Consider the following 21,311-nt stretch of genomic DNA (forward strand, 5'->3'; position numbering starts at 1 on the left):
TCATTCCTAAGTTCTGAGCTGCTGGGTCAACCTGCACCAGAAATCTGCCTGAGCTTTACGATGGCTTTCTCTGGGCTTAAGTCACAATTCTCAGGTGTGAGCTTTTCTTTTTTTTTTTATCTTCCTGATCCAGGGATTGAACTTGAGTCTCCTGTGTCTCTTGCATTGCAGGCAGACTCCTTACCACTGCACCACCTGGGAAGCCCCTCAGGTGTGAGCTTTTAAAGCAAGCAAGCATTTGGCCCACATGGGTTCCCGTCTTTGGTGAGTCCTGTCAAACACACAGAATGGGGCCTACCATCCAGTCGGGGTTCAGTGAATGCTGCCAGTGCAGGTGTCTCCTGGGAAGCTGCTGAGAGCACCTGCTGACTCGAAACCCACTCCTCCAGGGTGACCACCATATATTTGCACGGCCGCTGGGTGGGTGTGGGATGGTAAGGGTCCCAGTGAAACCAGGGGTTGGTTGGCCCCAAGGCACAGTCTCCCTATTGTCTTGGGAGGTGAGGATGTGGGGAGATGCCTGCCTCAGGTATGGCTGGATCAATCCTCTCCTCTACCAGGGCTTGAACCCAGCCTGCTGCAAGGCAGGTCCTGGGGAAACAGTCAACATCAGTCTCCCAGGACGATGCTGTGGGCAGAGGTGACTGACCATGCCAGTGCAGAGAAAATCAGAATTTAACATGGCAGGACAAAAGGAAAGGGTGGGACTTTCCTCCAGGAAACCCAAGTTCATGCACAGACCTCTTGGGCCAGAGAGTTCATAGGCTCCATTGCAAGGTCTCAGGGAAGCAGGGCTGAGTTGGGGGCCTTCCCGTTCCCTTAGACCTTCCGGAAGGTCAGATCATGCCACGCTCTCCTCTGAGGCAGCCCCCCTGCACAGCAGAGCTGACGACTAAGTCAGTGGTTTTCTTTTTTCTGCAGTAATTCATTCTCCTGACTAACTCTGACACTAAGCCCCAGGACGTAAACTGGGATGGGAGCTGTGCTCCCTTACCTGGGTCTTCCACAGCCAGCAGACCCCTCCTCCCCCACCCCCTCAGCACTCCCTCCCCCACCCCCCCAGTCTTCCAGTTAACACAAGGTTGAACGACGGCACCGCACTTGGAGTTGACACTGCCTCCTCTCTTTATTCCGGGCTTTAGGAGGGACAGTGAGGGCGGTTCCCGCCTTGATGGAAGGCAAAACCTGGTCTTGGAAATAAAGAACGTCCTAACTAACACTGCAAATCCAAAGAGACCTGGTTCCCTCGGTGGGGGCGGGGCATCCGGGGACCCACTGTGCCTGCGGAAGGCTTCCATCAGTGTAGCTGCCCTGTGACAAGGCTGCGGGAGGGGCGTCCGCTCCAGTCCCCTTCCGCTCCCCCAACAGGCCAAGAACACTCTCCTGCTGGCGGCCAGGGCCATGGAGGGTAGGCCCTGAGAATCCCACTGGGGAGGGGTCTCTGGCAGGGGGACTAACAATTCCCCTACCCAGGAGCCCCCAGTGATGGGAGGCCGAGATTTCCTTCCACCTTAATTGGCAACCCGTCTCGACCCCCACTGTCTGTCTAGCGGATAGACACAGTGGGTCAACAGTGTACCTGGCGTTGCCTCAGGGTCACCTGCATCCAGGTCTCCGAGCAGCTAAAAACTGGACACAGCCACTCAGGATGCTGGCCACGTACCTGTGCCCTCAAGCGTGACTTGTGACGTGGAAGCGGCCTGCGGTTTTAACTCATAAATTGTGAAAACCAAAGCCCAAACCAACCATGCTAGGTTTTGCTGGGCGTGAGGCAGCCTGACCCCCAAAAAGGCTAACAGTGAACTATCAGAAAGAAACGTACCGTCACCTTCGCTCCGGGGATGGATACGTGGGGCTGGCACCTCCCTTCCTTAACACAATAAAGCTCACCTCTGTCGGCCGGGGCCGCCTCGGGCACGACAAAACCCTCGCTGCATGAAATGAACTTAGCGAGTCTGACAAACTAAAAATTTTAGAAAAAGAAAAAAAAAAGGAATATGGCAGCAAAACTTCAGGACTCCTGCATCACACCTGTAACCTGCCCGCTTAGTAAAATAAACAGAACACCAAACCACGAAAGCTACGCAAAGGGCAGGCCGCCCCTCCCTGGGTGGAGACCCTTACCCACTGCAGGGTGGAGGGAGCAGGTGCGAACGTGCTAGAAAAGGCAGGTCTCCCAGTTTCCCCTCGGGGCCCGCCGTCCTAACCCTGCACTGGGGGGGGTCTAGGTCTATCCGGGGGCGGACCAACTCTCAGCTTCTTCCTGCGTTTCTAGGTGGGGGAGGAAGGCAATGGCTTCAACTCATCTGCCCCTGAGTCAGAAGGCAAGACCCTCCTTAACCCAGGCAAACAGGGCGTGTGGGAGGCTGAGCGTCTTCTCCCAGCCATGGATGGGTGCGCAGGCTCCTGCAATAAAGTCCATTCTCCGAGCGTGTCACCTTGAAGGCTTCTAGCACCGACAGCTCGCTCACTCCTATCCCTGCTCCCTGCGGAGGGGAGGGGGCCATGGAGGCGGGAGAGCCCCTCCCCTTTGTCGCTCTCCCAGGTTTCGAGCCACCGGAAGTGCTCCCAGAGAGAGGGCAGGACCGGTGCGGGCCCCGCCCTCCTGGGGTTCGCCTCTCCCACTGTGGTCAGTGCGGTCAGTGCAGCTCAATGAAGGCCTCCAGCTCCTCAGGGATGAAGCCCTTGTAGGGGATCTTGTTCTTGTCCAGGGCGCGGGCTGCAAGGCACTGCAGGGTCACGTAGTTGAAGGGCTGGATGGTGCTCTTGGCAAGCAGCTTCTCGTCCAGCAGCTCGTAGGCCGTCTTCTTGAAGGCGTTGGTGGCGTCCATGTGGGCCCCCGCCTCAATCAGGGCGTTCATGATGCCCGGGCAGTTGTTCTGCGCTGCGATGTGCAGTGGGGTGTTGTTGTCGAAGTCCCGGCTGTCTGGGTCGGCCCCGCAGTCCAGCAGCACCTTGACTACCTGCAGGGAGGGGAACCTGCCCACCGGGTAGCGGCCCACGTTGGTGGTCTCTGCATCCACGGCCATGTGCAGAGGGGTGAAGCCGTTCTTGCCGCGGGGGGCGCACTTGAGCAGCCGGTAGACTGTCTGGTGTTTCAGGTGCTCCTGGTCGGGCGTGCACTCCACCTTCTCCAGCAGGTAGAGCAGGTGGAGGATGATGGCCAGGGCCTTGGTAAACTGCGCCGAGTCCCCGGGCTCCTTGGGAAGCTGCAGGGCCCGCTCCACTTCCCGCACCCCTTTGCACAGCACCCCCATGAGGTCTGCGAAGCCGATGGGCGTGCCTAGGCTGCCCTTGGCCGAGCGGTCCTGGAGCACGTAGGAGAAGAGTTCGGCGAAGGACAGGAAACTGCTGGCCGTCATGGGACTCAGAGGCTCCAGATTGTTTTGCTGCATGTCCAGGGCGTACTTCCACAGGCGGATGCAGCGCTCGAAGTTGCCCGAGTCGGCGTACACCGCGCCCCGGTAGCGGATGTAGTAGGACGTGTCCGGGTGGGAAGGACCCAGGATGCGCTCTCGGATCAGCAGGGCCTGCATGCGCATCTCATCCGGGTCGGTGATGAGCGCCTCCAGTTCCTCGGTGGTGTTCACCTCCCTCGAGTAGTCATAGGCCAGGACCAGTTGCGGGGGCTCCGGTTTGGGCAGATACTCGCCCCCCTGGTGCCGCAGCTCCATGGCCCGTCTCCAGTGTTTCAGGGCCCCAAGCAGATCCCGCTTCTTATCCACGTAGGTGGCTCCCAGCAGCTCCAAGGCTTCCACGGCGGCTTCCCTGCTGGTGGGGCAGCAGCTCTCGTACGATTCACCGCTCGGGGGTTCCTCGGGGGACGAGCGGGCGCCCTGGGGCTGCGCCCTGGCCAGCCCGGGCTGCGCCTGCTCGTCCCCAGCAGGCTGCTCCTGAATGAGGTACTCCACGATGTTGGTGTGGCCCGTCACGCTGGCCGCCAGCAACGGTGTCATGCCGTAGCCATCACGCTCCATGCGGGCGTTGCAGCCGAGCAGCAGCTGCAGAATCTCCAGGCTGCCGGACTCGGCGCAGTCATGCAGGGCTGTGTTGCCCTTGGCGCTGCGCCGGTTCACCTGGGCGCCCTGCTCCAGCAGGTAGCGGGCGATCTCGCGGTGGCCCTTGTAACAGGAGATCATGAGGCACGTGTGCCCATGCCGGTTGGCCACCTCCAGGTCCGCCTGGTGCTCGCCCACCAAATAGCGCACCACCTCCAGGTGCCCGTCGAAGCACGCGGCGCGCAGGGGCGTCGAGTTGGTACGCGTGGTGCGGTTCACCGAGGCCCCGCGGCGCAGCAGGCTCCGCACCACGTCCAAGTGGCCGGCGGCTGAGGCGGCCCACAGCGGCGGCGCGCCCTCGATGATCTCGCCATCGAAGTGCACCGAGCCGCCCGCCTCCACACTCGCGCCGCACCGGTCCACCAGGTACTCGACTACGTCCAGGTGGCCGTAACGGGCGGCGATGAGCAGGGGCGTACCCCCGCTGGCCACCTCGCCCGTCAGCTCTTCCAGCTCCTCCCGGCTCCGGCCGCTGAGCAGCTTCTGAAGGAGCTGCAGCTTGCCGTCGCGGGCGGCATTGTACACGGCGGTGTGGAGGTCCATGATTTGGGCCTCCGCCAGGCCATGGGCCGGCCGCCGGGGGACGAGGGGACCGGGGGACGACGGACTAGCGCCCCGAGGGGCAGGCGGCAACCTTCACCGTCTCCCCCACCGCCATCTTAGGTGCTTCTGGGGCGGAACAAAATGGCTGCCGCGGCCTGTTTCCGTTGGAGTATGGAAATGTGCAGGGAAATGTAGTTCTCTAAGCGGGCACATTCCGTGGGACAGAAGAAGAACTGTAAGGTGGTAAAACTACAACTCCCAGAATGCCGCGGGACAGCCGCGGCGAAGTGGGAGCACGATGCATGGCGGGAATAGCAGTTCCAATCCCATCCAATTGTGACGGAAACTGGCTGCTCAAGGACTACGACTCCCGTCATCCAATGCTATCGCAATGGCTTGTGGGACCCAGGGAAGTTTGGCTACTTACTTCCTGTGGCTGTCAGTGCCTGAGCCGACAGGAAACGCTGACGCCAGCCAGAGGACTACATTCCATAAAAGGCAGGGCGAGCGACTTGGAGCCAACCAGAAGCGAGAACGAAGGCGAAGCCAGGCGAGTGGTCCGATTTTGGCTTCGCGAGGCTAAACCTCTCACTGGCAGGGGGCGCTCAGGAGAGGCAGGAAAGTGAGTCGGAGTGGGTAGATTTGGAGAGCAGAAAGTACAGGTGGCCCTAAGAGTCCGTGTCCTGCGCGCTTGTTCATTTCTCATTCATTTGTTCGTTCATTCACACACTTATGCATTTATTTACTTACTCATTAATACCCTATTAAAAATTTAGTTTTCCTTCATTCACCCCTCAGCATCCTCAATGTTGTTGTTCAGTCGTTCAGTCGTGTCGAACTCTTGGCGACTGCAGCCCGCCAGCAGCGTCCTTCACTGTTTCCTAGAGTTTGCTCAAACTCATGTGCATTGACTCGGTGATAATTTGCAAGGCCCAGTACAAATGGAAAATGTAGCGCCCCCTGTCCAAAAGTGATTAAAATTTTCCCAACAAAGACAGCAGGGCATTAAACAAGCGTCAGGCCCTTCGGAGTGAGGGGTCCTAGATGACTGCTCACGTGGACAACCCTGTGAAGGCCGAACCCCACACTCAAAGACAGACCCTTACCTCCAGCACTGTCTGACTTCCATTTTTCTGCTGCCTGCCTCAGGGTTATTGAGGATAATGGGAAAAATGAGGAAGTTGCCATGTCCAGGAATGTTCAAGAAATGCATGCTGTTCTCTACACTCCCGACTTTTGTGTGTGCTGTTCCCTCTGCTTGGAATACTGTTCCATATCTTCTTCACTTGGCTACTCCGTGGGCCTTCTTCAGGTCTCAGCTGAGACTTCAGGTCTTCCTGGATGTTCCTTGACCTAAGGCTTAGTTGGTGTCCTCCCTGGCACCATTGGCATTCTGATCCCTGAATCTTAGTGAAATACTATGTTTTGATCAATTCAGGGTATTGTAATAAATACCACAGCTATATTAGTTAGGAATCTGCAGAGAAACTGGAGAAGGAAATGGCAGCCCACTCCAGTATTCTTGCCTGGAGAATTCCATGGACAGAGGAACCTGGTGGGCTGCAGTCTACCGGTTGTAGAGAGTTGGACACGACTGAGTGACTTTCACTTTTCCAGAGAAATGGAACCCAATGGCTATATACATATTATATCCATATTCATATCTACACACACACACACACATTACGTTACCAAACTCAGGATTTGGCTGCTGGCCACTCAAAAGCCAATAATCTAGTGGCAAGTAGTATGGAAAGGAAAGGAAAGATGGTTTATTGAGAAAAGCCAGCAGTTTGGGAAGAAGGTTAACTTATGTCTAGAGCCCAACTCTGCAGATTCTGCTCAGCCATGACATTTTAAAGGGAAAAAGAGGGGAGTCTCAATTAATTATTATGGTAGGAGCTAAGATTCTTCATCCTTTTTACACTGTGTGCCGACCACTGACTTCTCCTGATCTTTTTTTTTTTAGTAAAAAAAAAAAAAAAAGGAAATGTAGTCTTTTTTCCCAAACCCTTTGGCCACACTGCCTGTGTCTGAGATCTTAGTTTCCAGACCAGGGATTGAACTAGCATCTCCTGCATTGGCAGTGTGGAGTCTTAGCCACTGCACCACCAGGGAAGTCCCTCCTGATCTTTGTTTGGATGCTGTCTTGCCTTCATGGTCCGCCTGCAGATTTGCTATGGGGAAGCTGGGAGTAGAGAGCCAGTAGTTCTTTAATCCTTCATTCTTAACACCTTTTAATCCAGGAAAGGAATCAACAGGTTAGGCAAGGCCGTTGTATACATTCTGTAAAGCAAAAGTCAGGAATGCTACCCAGTGATCTCATTTTTATGATTAAGGTTTAAGGGGAACAGAAATAGATAAACAGGAAAGAGGCAAATGAGATGCTTACAAATCGCCACTTGTCAGACATCATTCCACTCTGTGAGATTAGGGGCAGAGGTCCATCTCCTGTAACTTCGTGCTGACATAGAGCGCTGTGTTTTCAGAGAGGAAGATGTTGACATGGGTTTGTAGCATATATTTGCCGACAGTTTTAGTTGCCTGCTTACACATGTGGGCAGAGCAAGCTATAATTATCCTAATACTCACAAAGATATAGATTATTACGAGCAACAGTGTTAGTCTCATTCTTTCCTTGGACACTGAGACTGCGCCTCTAGTGTCCTACTCTGTGACTGCCTGAGCCTGCTCTTTTGTGACTCAGGGAGGCCCAGGAGACTTCAGCTTTTCTGCAGACGAGGCAGGGGACACAGAGGGGCTTTGTGTTTGGGGAGGGCCCTGCAGGGTCCCTGGGAACTTTTCTTCTCCACTTTCTCTGGAGATTCCTGACTAATATAGCCCCTGAACTCGTGTGGCTATGGAGTCTGAGAAGCTCTGTGATCTTCCATCTGTAAGCTGGAGAACCAGCAAAGCTGATGGTGTAACTCAGACTGAGTCCGAAGCCCTGAAACCCAGGAGCTCTGACGTCTGAGGGCAGGAAATATGGATGTCCCCGCTCAAGAAGAAAGAGAATTAACCCTTCCTCCACTTCCTTGTTCTATTCCTGCCCTCCTTGGATTGGATGAATCAAATGCTAACTAACCTCTTCCAGAAACACCCTCACAAACACACCCAGAAATAATGTTTTACCTGCTCCCTAGGCATCTCTTAGCTCAGTCAAGTTGACACGTACAGACTTCCCTGGTGGTTCAGTGGTTAACTTCCACTTCGGTGGGGCATGGGTTCAGTCCCTGGCTGGGGAAGTTCTGAATGCTGTGTAATGCTGCCAAACACACACACACACACAATCGACACAATTAACCATCACAGTGGCTTAAACAATGAACATGTTTATTTCTTACAGTTTTGGAGGCTAGAAGTTGAAGGTTAGGATGCCAGCCTGATTAGATTTCTGGTAAAGACTCTCTTCCTGGCTATTAGACACCTTCTCACAGTGTCCTCATGTAGAGGAGAGAGAAAGAAAGAGAGATCCAGTCCCTTTATCCCTTTCTAAGTGCACCGGGGACTTTCCTGGTGGTTCAGTGGCTAAGACTCTGCGCTCCCAATACAGGGGGCCCAGGTTTGATCCCTGCTCAGGGAACTGGATCCCACATGCAGCAACAAAGATCCTGTATGCCCCAACTAAGACCCGGTACAGCCAAAAAATTAAAAAAAAAAAAAAAAAAAGAGCTGTTAAATTGTCAAAATTTTTGACAACCAGAGATTAAACCCACCCAGTATTGAACATTAAAACACAGAGATTTAACACTTAAGAAAGCATATAAAAACAAAAGTGAAGGTTTCTCAGTCGTGTCCAACTCCTTGCAACCCCAGGCCAGAATACTGGAGTGGGTAGCCTTTCCCTTCTCCAGGGGATCTTCCCAACCCAGGGATTGAACCCAGGTCTCCTGAGTTGCAGGCAGATTCTTTGCCAGCTGAGCCACAAGGGAAGCCCAATAAAAAACAAAGGTGACACTCAAAAACTCATCACCTCCTAATTGTTCACTAAGTGTTATTGTTGTCTGTCTTTCAAGGTGACTTATGCCTCTGAATCTCCTTGGTAGAAATACCACACAGTGGTGTGGACCTGCCCACCTCCTTCCAGTTTTCTACTCTGTGACTCCACCAGGTAGCTCAAAACCATTGATAGGAGTGTCTACAGTCTCAGCAACCCTCCTCCCAGGCCCCCGACCTTGCTCTGTTTTTGTTATTTTTTGGCCTCTATGTGGGGTCTTAGTTCCCTGACCAGGAATGGAACCGGTGCCCCCCACCCCCACCCCAACCTCCTGCCCTGCCCGGGAAGTCCCACCTCGCTCTATTTCGTTTCCCACAGCACGTTTCAGTTTGCTACCTAAGTTCCTATATCATTTGCATATTTATGGTGTGTATCAGTCTGCCTGCTTACCATGCCAGTCCAGACAAGCCAGGGAGTTTGGTTGTTGGTGTTCACTGCTGTGTCCCAGTTTCTAGCAGCACACAGTAGGCGCTTGATAAATATGAGTGGCAGTGAATAAAGAGGTCACTCCAGGAAGCCCATTTTAACCACACCTTCACCCTGCCTAGGGCTTCCCAGGTGGCTCAGGGGTAAAGAATCTGCCTGCCAATGCAGGAAACTTGGGTTAGATCCCTGGGTAGGGAAGATTCCCCTGGAGAAGGAAATGGCAACTCACTCCCAGTATTCTTGCTTGGGAAATCCAATGGACAAGAGGGACCTGGCGAGCTATAGTCCATGGGGTGGCAAAGGGTTGGGCATGACTTAAGGACTAAACAACAACCGTCCTTGCTAATGTTTCCTGGCCCCAGCAGGATCCAACCTCCTTCTTCTGTTACATTGGGGTTGGCCAAAAAGTTCGCTGGTGGTCATCCATACCACGTGGCAGAGAACCCAAACGACCTGTTTGGCCAACTCCACTGTTTCTGCCGCCCAGCAGGCTTCCAGGGAGGGAGGCACGGTGGGGGCCGCTGTTTGGCAACGGCGGTGGCCCACCCAGGTGGCGGCCCCTTGTCTCGCCCCTCGTCTCGCCCCTCTGCATCTGGGGAGCCCGGTCTCCCAGCGCCTGTCCTCGTGCCAGGCCCGGGAGGCTGCAAACGTCCAGGCCCCCATGCGCGGGCACATCCCGGGCGTCTCGCCAGGTGCGCACCGCGGGGCGCCCGCAGCTGCGCGCTTCCCCTCCCGCGCCGCCTAATCGTGGCAGCCGATGCGGGCCCACGGCCGGACCACCTGCGCGGAGAGGCAAGGAAGCCACGGGGACCTCTGGGGCGGGCCAAACCCCAGCTGGGGGGCTTTCATCATAGGGCGCTTTAAAATCTTTCTAATGAGAAAATATTTTAAACGTTCAGGAACATAGGGAAAATAATACGAGAGACCCCCAAGATAGCAATGCCAAAGATGAGGCGTCCTTATTCAATCCCATAAATATTTCATGAGGTTGCCAGTCGGTTTAGCATTGTTTTAGGAGCTGGGACACAACTGGGAGAAAAATACACAACCCCCCTTCTCTCTGGAATCTGGTTCAAGTGGGGAGAGGCTGGTATGAAATTAAATAACTGTGTTCATTTGTAGGCGTGTGTTAAGGGCTGAGTTTTGTGCCTCCGTCCATCCGCAAATTCACATGCTAGCCCCCAAAGGTGATAGTATTAGGAGGTGGCATCTCTGGGAATGAGGTCGTGAGGGTCAAGCCCTCCCTAATGGGATTTTGTTGTTGTTTACACGCTCAGTCATGTCTGATTCTTTGCGACCCCATAGACTGTAGCCCACCAGGCTCCTCTGTCCATGGCATTTCCCAGGCAAGAATACTGGAGTGGGTTGCCATCCCCTTCTCCAGGGGATCTTCCCTTCCCAGAGATTGAAGCCCTGACTCCTGTGTTGGTAGGCGGTTTTTTACCACTGAGGCACCAGGGAAGCCCCCTAGTGGGATGATTTCCCTTATAAAGGGGCCATAGAGACTGCTCTTCCCCCTTTGCCCAGTGAGGACACAGCGAGAAGACCCAGGAAGGGAGCCCTCACTGGACTGTGCTGGCACCCTGATTTTGGACTTCACAGTTTTCCCATGAAAAATAGATTTCTATTGTTTATAATAGGGGTCTATGGTATTTTGTTTTACCAGCCCAAACTGACTAAGACAGACTGGGCTCCTTAAGTAACAGGTTGTTTATTGTATCACCTTCTGGAGGCTGGAAGTCCAAGGTCAAGGTATTAGAGGGCTGATTTTTCCTGAAGCCCCACTCCTTCCTCCTCCTCCTTCCTTGCTACTTCAGTAGGTGTTTGTGGTACTTCTGAAACGTGACCCCCCACAGTCACTGACCCTTCTCCCATTGAGAGGTGAGGTCCATGTCTGCTCCCCTTTAATGTAGGTGGACACACGCCTGCCTCAACCTCTACAAGAAAGCAGAAGTGGCACTGGGATTTCTTCTTTTTTTCTTCTTTTCTTTCTTTTTCTTTTTTAGTTCTCTGAGCTATGCAGTACGTCTGTGTTGCTTATCTATTTTATTGTTTAATTTTTTGGCATGACCACATGGTGCACGTGGTATCTTAGTTCCCCGACCAGGGATCAAACCCACATCCCCTGCATTGGAAACTTAGGATCTTAACCACTGGACCACCAGGGAAGTCCCTGCGCTGGGATTTCTGAGGCTAGGACACAAAAGGTCACCAGCTCCCCCTGGTTCTCTTGAGGTACAGAGTCTGAGAATTCAGCTGCCAGGAAAGAAGTCAGCCCCCCAAAGATCATCATGCTGAAGGCACATGTAGACCCTCTGGACTGCTGTCCCCACTGATCCCTGCCTTCCAATCCTTTCCCTTTAGGATGTCCCCCATCTAGGAGATCATGTAGGACCTTCCAGACCAGCCATCCACCTGACCCCACCCACAGGCCACAGACACTGAGTCTGCCCAGAATCCTGACCTGAGGTACATAGATGTCCGAGAGATATTCACAAGTGAGTGTTCTAAGCCTGTACATTTTGGAATAGTTTGTTTGATGTGTGGTAATAACTGGAAAAGCATTACATGTAGCTTGTGGCTTTCATTTGCCTGTTTGTAATTACTGAGCGGATCACAGAGTTCCTTCCTGAGAGTTTGTTTACTGTCTGCTCCCTCTTGGGGGCACTGCCTGTTCATCAGTTAAGATGCTACAATTTAGTTTCTAAGAGGCAGCCTCAAGGTGCCTCTCTCCCCCAAAGGGATAGATAGATTGCTGTTGTCTCTCACAGCCTGAGGGATTATGTCTTTCATTCATTCATTCAGCCGTGCTGATTTATATTCTAAGCACTTACTGCACAGTGGGCCAGGTGCTGGAAGCTGGGATGCTGCATTGAGCCAGACACAGTGTTCTCAGGAGCCAGGAATCTGGTGGAGGGAGAGAACTTGAGTCAGGGGGTGTGGTCTGGATGCAGGAGCCCTGAAGACCCCTAGATTGTAGCTGACTGGAGAGGGAATGAGGACGTGGAGAGAGGCTTCATTCACGGACAGGGTGTTTCAGGTAGAGTGAATGAAGTAGTGTTCCAGATCACTCAAGTTGTCCATTTTGGCTTAACAAACTACCTCAAGCCTACTATCTGCTGGGGACCGAATGGGTCCTCTCCAAATTCTTACATTGAAGCCCTAACCCCTGAAAGTGAAAGTGAAAACTTTAGTCACTCAGTTGTGTCCAACTCTTTGCGACCCCATGGACTATAGCCTGTCAGGCTCCTCTGTCCTTGGAATTCTCCAGACAAGAATACTAGAGTATCTAGGGATCGAATCCAGGTCTTCTGAATTGCAGGCAGATCTCTTTACCGTCTGAGTCACCAGGGAAACCCAAACCCCTAACGTGACTGTATTTGCAGATAGAGGAAGCACGCAGCCTCAGAAGTCACTTAGCATCACTTCCACCCTGTTCTGTTTGCTGGGAAGTTGATAAGGCTTACCCTCGTTAAGGGAGAGAGGGGCTTCACAGGTGGCTCAGTGGGAAAGAACCCACCTGCTACTGCAGGTCCACTCCCTGGTCTGGGAAGACCCCCTGGAGGAGGGCATGGCAACCTACTGCAGCACTCTTTCTGGGAGAATCCCCATGGACAGAGGAGCCTAGCGGGCTACAGTCCACAGGGCCACAAAGAATCAGACACAACTGACGCGACTGAGCCCATAGGAATGCATTCATTCAGTACCTCATAGAATCACCCCATACCCACAAGATAGAAGTTCAGGGACATTTGTTGCCAAAGGTGAGGGGACACTCTTCTCCTTAAAAGCCCCTGAATTAATCACACAATGGGGCCTTTTTGTAACACAGTGAATGAGACTCAGAGTTAAAGACATCTATCCAAAGCACATTTCAACAAAATCCTTTTCATTTTCACCTCAAGATAAGACATCTCTCAGTAATAAACCAACATCATCCATACTACTTTCCTAGCTGCCTATGATGAAATGTCTATTTTTTTAAATTGCAGAAGTCTGAACTGTAAAGACCATTCCCTAACATTAATTAAAGTGTATTAAATGCATTTAGTATGTTTACTGTGTTCTGCAGCTGTCATTTTTATCTCATTTCAAAATATTTTCATCAGCCTCAAAGACAGCCACATCCCATTAGCAGTCACTCTGTACCCTCTTTCCACCAACCCACTCTGTGCGTCTGTGGATTTGCCTGTTCTGGACATTGCGTATACATGGACTCACGCGCTGTGTGCCCTTCTGTGCCTGACTTCTCTAACTGAGCATCCTGTTTTCAAGGTTCATCTACATTGTAGCAAATGTCATTGTTCTTTCTTTTTCATCGTGGCTCAGTAATAGTCCATGGTGTAGATGGACGGTATTGTGTTTATCCATTCATCCATTGATGGACATTTGGGTCATTTCCACATTTTGTCTGCTGTGACTAGTGCTGCAATGAATACTTGTGTATAAGAATTTGAATTCCTGGTTTTAATTCTTTGGGGGTATAGACGAAAAAGTGGAATTGTGGGATCATATAGTAATTTTATGTTTAACGTTTGGAAACATCATTATACTGTTTTCCTGTGTCTCTGTTTAAAAAAAACAAAAACAGTTTTGCCGGGACTTCCCTGGTGGCCTGGTGGCTAAGACTCCATGTTCCCAGTACAGGGAGGGGGGCGGGGGCTGGGTTTGATCCTTGACCAGGGAACTAGGTCCCACATGCCACAACAAAGATCAAAGATCTTCACAGTCAAATAAAAATGAATATTAAAAAACAGCTTTACTAAGCAAAGTTTGCATACAAGAAACTAGACATATTTAAAATGCACAATCATGTCCTCCACAAATAAAGGCAGTTTTTCTTCTTCCTTCCGGAGAAGATGCTGTTTGCTACAGGTTTTCATAGGTATCCTTTATTGGGTTGAGAAAATTCCCCTCTATGACTAGTTTCCTGAAACTTAAGAAAAATCAAGAATAGATGTTAGATATCATCAAGTGCTTTCTCTGCACTTACTGAAATGATCATGTGGTTTTTCTTTTAGTTGTTCATATAGTGAATTCTTTTGATTAGTTTTCAGGTGTTAAGCCAACCTTGCCTTGTTTGTAACTTTTTGTGCTCAGACTGTGCAGTTGAGTCCACTCTTTGTGAACCCATGGACTGTAACTCTCCAGGCCCCTCTGTCCATGGAATTTTCCAGGCAAGAATACTGGAGTGGGTAGCTATTTCCTTCTCCAGGGGATCTTCCTGACCCAGGGCTCAAACACATGTTGCCTGCATTGGCAGGCAGATTCTTTACCACTGAGCCACCAGAGAAGCCCAACCTGTACTCTGGGGTCTGTCAGAATATCCCTTCTCTGCCCTGAGGAGCAAATTCTGTAACCTGTGTGGTCACTGTCAGTTAAAAAGTCTTACCTTGTCCCCAGCCCTGTTTACCACTTCCACCTAAAGCTTTCTCCATCCCCTCTGTTGGCTAGATGCGTGTCTGGGAAAGCTCGGGTGACGTGGAGGCCCCTGGGACCCCCCCGCTCCCCGTGCCTGGCCCCTTCTGCTTTGCTTTGCACGTGTGCCTGGTGGGTGCTGTTTGCGTCAATCCCTCCCTCACCACACTGGGGCTGGGCTGAAGAGAGGGTGCTCTGAGCATACCTGTGGGTGTGAGCACTGACCACCCACACAGCTGCCCTCTCTGGGCTGGGCTGAGCACCAGCTGAGATCCAAAAAGGCAGCGATGGGAGGGAACAGATTCCCGAGCCAGCTGTGAGTTGGGGGAGGAAACTCAGCCATCTCCTTGTGATGCTGCCTGCCTGTTGTCATGGAAACTGAAGCCATTCTCTTTTGAAGGACCCATTAAGGTACAGGATATAATCGGCGCTCTCTCTGGCCGACCCCCACTCTCCCTGGTGGAAGGCGACCACCCTCTGAACAGCAGCCCCCAGATGATGAAGCATCCGAGTTCTGCCCTTACCCCCGCTTTCCAGCGCTGACTGGAGACCACGTGTGGTGTGACCTTATTGGCACCTTGGCAAACTCCCCCATGCAACTGAACAACAACAACCTCATAGAAGGTAATGTAGTTAAAGTTGTCAAAACAGTGTCTGGATGAAGAAAATGTAGTATACTCACATCATGGAATAATACTCAGCCTTGAAAAAGTAAGGAAGCACTGATACATGCTACCTTGAAAAAATTATGTTCAGTGAAAGAAGCCACACACCACAGACCACATGGTGTATGATGTCATTTATATGAAATGTCCAGAACAGATAAGTCCTCAGGGACAGAAAACAGTTGGATGGTTGCCAGGGGCTGTGGGGAGAGGGAAATGGGGAGTGACTGCTTAATGGGAATGGGGTTCCTTTTAGGGTGATAGAATGTTCTGGAAGTAGGTAGTGGTGCTGGCTCTGGATCTTTGTGAATGTACCAAATACCACTGAATTGTCACTTTAAAACGGTTGAAATAGGGAATTTCCCTGTGGTCCAGGGGTTAGGACTCTGTGTCTTCACTGCTGAGGGCTCAGGTTCAATCCCTGGAAAAGATCCCATCCCGCAAGCTATGTGGCATGGCCAAAACAACCATAACAAAACAAATGTTGAAAAAATTTTATGTGTATTTGTTTTATAAGATTTAAAGATTTTAAAAATTTATTTATTTGGCTGCACTGGGTCTTAGTTGTGGCATCTGGGATCTAGTTTCCTGACCAGGGATTAAACCTAGGCCCCCTGCATTGGAATCATGGAGTCTTAACCATGGGACCACCAGGGAAGTCCCAGGATTTAAAGATTTTTTTGATGGTGTGACAGACATGGTGACACTCAGGTGGAAGAAAGGCTTCTTATGTTACTTGAAGTTCCAAACAAGAGGATACAGGGCTTGTCCTGGAGGACTGGGGGACAGCAAGCTGGAGCTGTAGGAGGCAGCTTCTGTAGGCCATGTGGTGGGGTTAGCTAGGTTTCCTGGGCCTCCTGGGGTTGACTAACTTGAGTGATTTTTTGAGTTCCAAGACAATGGGGCAATCAGAGCAGGTGTGCGGTGGCCCTTGAGTATGAGAGCTGATACGGGAAGTGATTCAGGTGTGGACTTAGGTAGTTTCTCAAGAAGAACTGGATCAGTCTCTATCCAGGACCTGAGAAATGGGTCCGTCGCTCTTCCTTCTTTCCTCTCTCCCTCCCTTTTCTTTCCTCCCTCCCTTCCTTCTCCCTCTCTCCCTTCCTTTCTTCCTTCCTTCTTCCTCCCTCCTTTTCTTCCTTTTCTCTTGTCTATCAAACCGTTGTTTGTCCCTCTTTATACTTTTATTAGCATCATTATTTCCTCAGGATCATTTCCTGAGTCCATGGTGCCATGCACTTACACACACTATCTCCTTAATCTTTATAACAGCTTGAAGAAAGAAGCTGTAATCACTGCATTTCACAGACAGGGAAGCTGAGGCTGAGGAGGCAACGCGCTTGCCAGTGTCCCTGCTCAGCATCCTTTGCTGCCCTGCTCCAAGCCTTGGAAGTGCTTCTGGTCCCATCAGTGTGCTCGGCTGCTCAGTCGTGTCCGACTCTGTGCGACCCGGTGGACTGTAGCCCTCCAGGCTCCTCTGTCCATGGGGATTCTCCTGGCAAGAATACTGGAGTGGGTTGCCATACCCTTCTCCAGGGCATCTTCCCAACCCAGGGATCAAACCCAGGTTTCCCACATTGCAGGCCGATTCTTTACTGTCTGAGCCACCAGGGAATCCCATCAGAGAACAATAAATTATTTTTTCTGAAAGACCCTGTGGAAGGAGTCACTTCTTCTTTTTTAAAATATTTATTTATGTATTTATTTATTTGGCCGCACTGGGTCCTAGTTGCAGCACTCAGGATCTTTGATCTTCCTTGCGGCATGTGAACTCTTAGTTGTGGCATGTGGCATCTACTTCCCTGACCAGGGCTGAAACCTGTGTCCCCTGCAGTGGAAACAGGGAGTCTTAATCACTGGACTGCCAGGGAATTCCCTGCCAGTTCTTAAATATCATGTAAATGGAATCATGCAGTATGTATCCTTTTGTGTCCAGCTTCTTTTGTTCTGCATGACTTTTAGTCATCTGGGCTGCTGCCTGTGTCACCAATTTGTTCCTTCCCCCCGCACCCCGAGAGGTATCTCATGGTGTGGCTCTACCACAGTTTGTTTATCCATTTGCCACTAGTTAGTTTTTAGCTATTCCCAACAAAGCTGTCATGACTGTTTTTGTGAAATTTGCTCTGTGGAAATATTCTTTTCCCTTCTATGTAGACCTAGGCATTAAATTGATGAGTCAAAGGGAAGAAAATAAATTTCCATTTTGTTAGAAGAACTCCACTATCTTCCTATATATTAGTGTCTCCTCCTTTGCCTCACTCTGATTTCTTCATGTCTGCTTTCTTGGGACTACCTTCCAAATAAACCAAACTCGTCTCAGGCTCTACTTTCATGGATTTTCCAAATTAAGCTAACTGGACACTGATGAAATATAGTAAGATGGCTTCCTGGGTTGTACCTTCAGTTCTTATGTCCACAGCACCTCTGGTGATGGATGGACACCTTTATAGGTACATATGGGTGATGGCTCATCTTTGTAGGTACATGTGGCCCTCATGCTTTTGTGTCTGATGAATGTGACAGGGTTTCATACATTAACATCTCAACTGAATACTTATTAGATGCTAGCACGGAGCTGGGCATAGGGGGACTACAAAGATGAAACTGGTGAGATTAACTGGGGTTCCCCCCCCCACAGTAGTCATTGGAAGAAATAAAAGGTTAGTGTTTTTTTGTTTGTTTTTTGTGCCATTCCACAGAATATGGAATCTTATTTCCCAGACCAGGGATTGAACCCACATCCCCTGCAGTAAAAGTGTGGGATCTTAACCACTGGACCACCAGGGAAGTCCCAAGACTAGTGGGGCTTTTTTTTTTTTTTTTTTAACCAAAGGAAGGATTCCCCTAAATAAGAATCAATGGGGAAGCTGATCAAAATGCAGATTCCTTGACTTACCCAACCCCTGGCTTATTGAAACTGAGAGGATCCTGGGAAGGTGCATTCTTTGTGAGTTTCATAGGGAAATCATCCTCATATTAAAATTGGAGAATTCAAGCAAGAGGTGATAGTGGGCAGGCCAGTTGTTGAGTATACCTGGTGGGAAATGATAGGCTATTACTATCAGCAAGGAGGGGCCAGATCATGTAAGTCACTTGTGAGGATATTTGAATCTTACCCTGCAGGTGATGGGAGTCTTGAAAGAGTTGAAGCAAGGGTGGGACATGGTCAGATTTTCGATCTAGAAAGACCCCTCACTGTATATGGGGAATGAAGTGGCTGTGTGTGTGTGTTGAGGGAAGAAGGAAGAGACTATGAGATGCCCAGGTAGTGATGGAGATAGGGGGCTGGAGGAGAGGACAGATATGATGAAAATGACTTTCCATGGGGAATATGGGAGAGGAAGGGTCTCTGGGATGTGGAGAGCCTGCCACGTGATGGGGGCCTGGAGGGAGGGGCAAGTTGGGAGTTGGGTGGATTGGGCATTCAGCTTGACATTATTAATTTGAAGTGATGGAGAGACACCCAGGGATAGGTATACTTAGAAATACAAGGGCAGAACCTCCTCTTTCACTGGGGTCCCTAAAGGGCGGTCTCTGGGTGCCTTTTCATATCTGAAAGCTCTCTCATTCCCAGAGAAGAATTCTAAATATACCAGAAAGTCTCTCACATTTAGCCTTAACCCAGATATTGAACTCTCTCTCCCCTCCCCATTCATGAAGAGCCTCTGGCATTTAGATATCTTGTAATCCTATTTTCTCTGCTTGTTAATGGACCCACTGAGGCAGTACTCCTGGGAAAGAGAAAGATTTCATTTGTCTGGGGCTGAGGAGGGAGACGGGGTTGCCAGAGCTAATGAGGAATCAATGCCTTGTAATTGCTAATTAAACGAGCCTGGCTCTCTCCTGGGGCTATTAGTTGGCTGGCTGGCCCTTGAGTGTCCACAAATTTAATTATTCTTCCCAATAAACACCTGCTGCAACCATCACCCTCTGGTATCTCTTCAGGGGAGACCAGAGAGAAGTGGGGTCTTCGTGTGTGTTCCAAAACCATCAGTTCATTTATTGATGGGTGTATTGGTTTATTCTCAGATGCCTTTATTGAGTCAACAAATGTGTTTATTGAGCACCTGCTGTGTACCAGACCTTGGACTGGGTACCAGGGACACAGCGCTGAACATACAAGCACAGCCTCTGCCCTCATGGCGCTCACAGTGTCATTGGGGGACAGTTCTGTAAATAGCCAGCACAAAACAATTAGACCAAGTGCCAGTGGAAGCTTCCCCAGGTCTGTGAGAATGTATAATGTAGACTGGACATAGGGAATGGTCATGCAACAAAGAAAGATTCCCTTGATGAAATGAGGCTTGGATGAAGAGGCAGAATGAGCCCCAGGGCACTCTGGGTGGTGGGGGAGGTGCAGAGCAAAGGTGAAGGCTGTTCTGAGACTGACCTGAGTTGGATGTTGTGTCTGTGACTTAATTGTTGGGAGCGGGGGCAGAGAGAATTGGGCGTGAGCTTCAGTGATGCCACAACCCACCTACTAGACACAAGTTTGTATGTGTTCCTGTAATTGGTCTATGGAACTGATGGCAGGGTTGGGAGGGAAAAAAAAAAATCACTCCTCAGAACTTTTATTGAGAAGTCTCTGTAAAACCCTAACCTAGGGAGGCCTTCAAATGCCATTCCCTCATTGATCCCCCAGGAAGGTGTAATGAGATGGTTAAGAGCCTTGGACTCAGAGTCACGTGTTTTGTATTTCCAGGCCTGTGGGGTGCATCTGAGGGACATGACCAATAGCATACATCGCCATATGTTCTTGGGGTGCATGCCCCCTATATTGTTCCCTCCCCTGCCCTTGTTCCATGGTATTAGTCAGCCCAACCCCTGGGTGGAAGTGATTTCTCCCTGAATCCCCACCCCCAACACTTCCTTGTTCATCTTGGGAGGAGGTCGATGGGAGTCCACGCTATGAGGAAGCTGTGACTTGTTGTCATAGTACATCAGAACAACAAAATCACTAGTCTTCCACACAGCACTAGACCACAACCGCTCCAGTCTTCTTCGCCACCGTCTGCCCCATGTCTTAGATCCCCACTGAGTTATCTCCCCTCACCTGAGCTAAGCCATGACACCTGTTCTCTGCTGTCTCCTGGTATCCATTCCTGGTCCTCTTGGAGAGAGGCAGGGTCTGATCCCCAAGGGCCCAACTCCCACCCAGCTATATTGGAAACATGGAATTTGGAGTTGGGAAGCTGTGGGGTTGACTTGCAGCTTCACTCTTGGGCTTGTTACATCCCTGCCCCTCTTTGGGTCTCAGTTTCCTCAGCTGTCACCTGAGTGTAACAAAAACTCATGTCCCAGGGCCAAATAAGGCAAAATGTAATGTATATAAATGCTTGGCACTATGCTTCTCACAGAAGTCTGGAAAGAGGACACTAATGCCATGTTGGCAGGCGCTTGCCCCCCCACCCCCCATTCCCCGTATTACCGATTGGCCGTCTCACCTGTTGGAGATTAGATTTTTGTGTGTGTGCACTTATCTCACCTGCTTGTCTGAAAAATAATTCGTTGAGAGATTCAGTAAATGAAGAACAAGTCTCCAGAAATGTCAGACACTTCAGACCACCCTCTGTACCACCCCCACCGCCCCGCCCCGCCCCCTTGTGACTTGTGAGTACAAGGGCTTCCCGGTACCAGGGAAGCTATCCAGCGTCTTGGTTCTGAAATGAAGTCGGCCCCGAAATCCCCAGGAGCTGTCCGGAGCTCTGGTGCTGAAACAGCTTGTGGCTCGCTTCCTGGACCCCGAGCGGCGCTGTCCGGAGTCTCGGTGCTGAAATAAATAGCAATTTCCTTCCGTGGTCGTCGGAGAGCTGTTCCCCGCCTCGGTGCTGAAGAAACTTGATTTGCTTTCCTGTCATCCCCAGGTCACTCCAGTCCCCTCTGTTCTTCTCCCTCTTGGGAACCAGTACAGTTTTTTCCCCTCCACTCTTCTTCCAGGCGCGCTTTCCGGCGCTAGGTAGGGGAGACATGGAGAGATCCTAACTAGGACTTATACCTGCACCCCACCTCGTGGAATGTTTCCAGAACTTACCTCCCAGATAGTCAGTGCGGCTGGCCTCTGCTTTCCAGACCGTCAAACTTCACAGTCTTCGTCGCCTATTAGGAAAATGCCCATGCCCTGACCTGCAAACCAGCCCCATTCACAGGAACCCGCGTCCCTCAGACCACCCCCTCCCCCCACGCAGCTTCGTCCAGCCCTGTGTG

General features: G+C 50.9%; 1 protein-coding gene across 1 annotated transcript; it reads right to left on the minus strand.

Moving 5' to 3' along the window:
• Positions 1-1,101: 1,101 nt before the first annotated feature.
• On the minus strand, positions 1,102-4,739 carry FEM1A (fem-1 homolog A). Its single transcript, XM_061150632.1, has one exon. It carries the CDS (start codon positions 4,599-4,601, stop codon positions 2,640-2,642), a length of 1,962 nt encoding a protein of 653 aa, XP_061006615.1. The 5' UTR covers positions 4,602-4,739; the 3' UTR covers positions 1,102-2,639.
• Between the last annotated feature and the right edge of the window lie 16,572 nt (positions 4,740-21,311).

The sequence above is a fragment of the Dama dama genome, chromosome 9 (genome assembly GCF_033118175.1).
Source record: "Dama dama isolate Ldn47 chromosome 9, ASM3311817v1, whole genome shotgun sequence".
NCBI classification, from domain to species: Eukaryota; Metazoa; Chordata; class Mammalia; order Artiodactyla; family Cervidae; genus Dama; species Dama dama.

Coding starts and splice junctions, on each gene's coding strand:
- FEM1A (XM_061150632.1), bottom strand. CDS start 4,601: ATGGACCTCCACACCGCCGTGTACAATGCCGCCCGCGACGGCAAGCTG.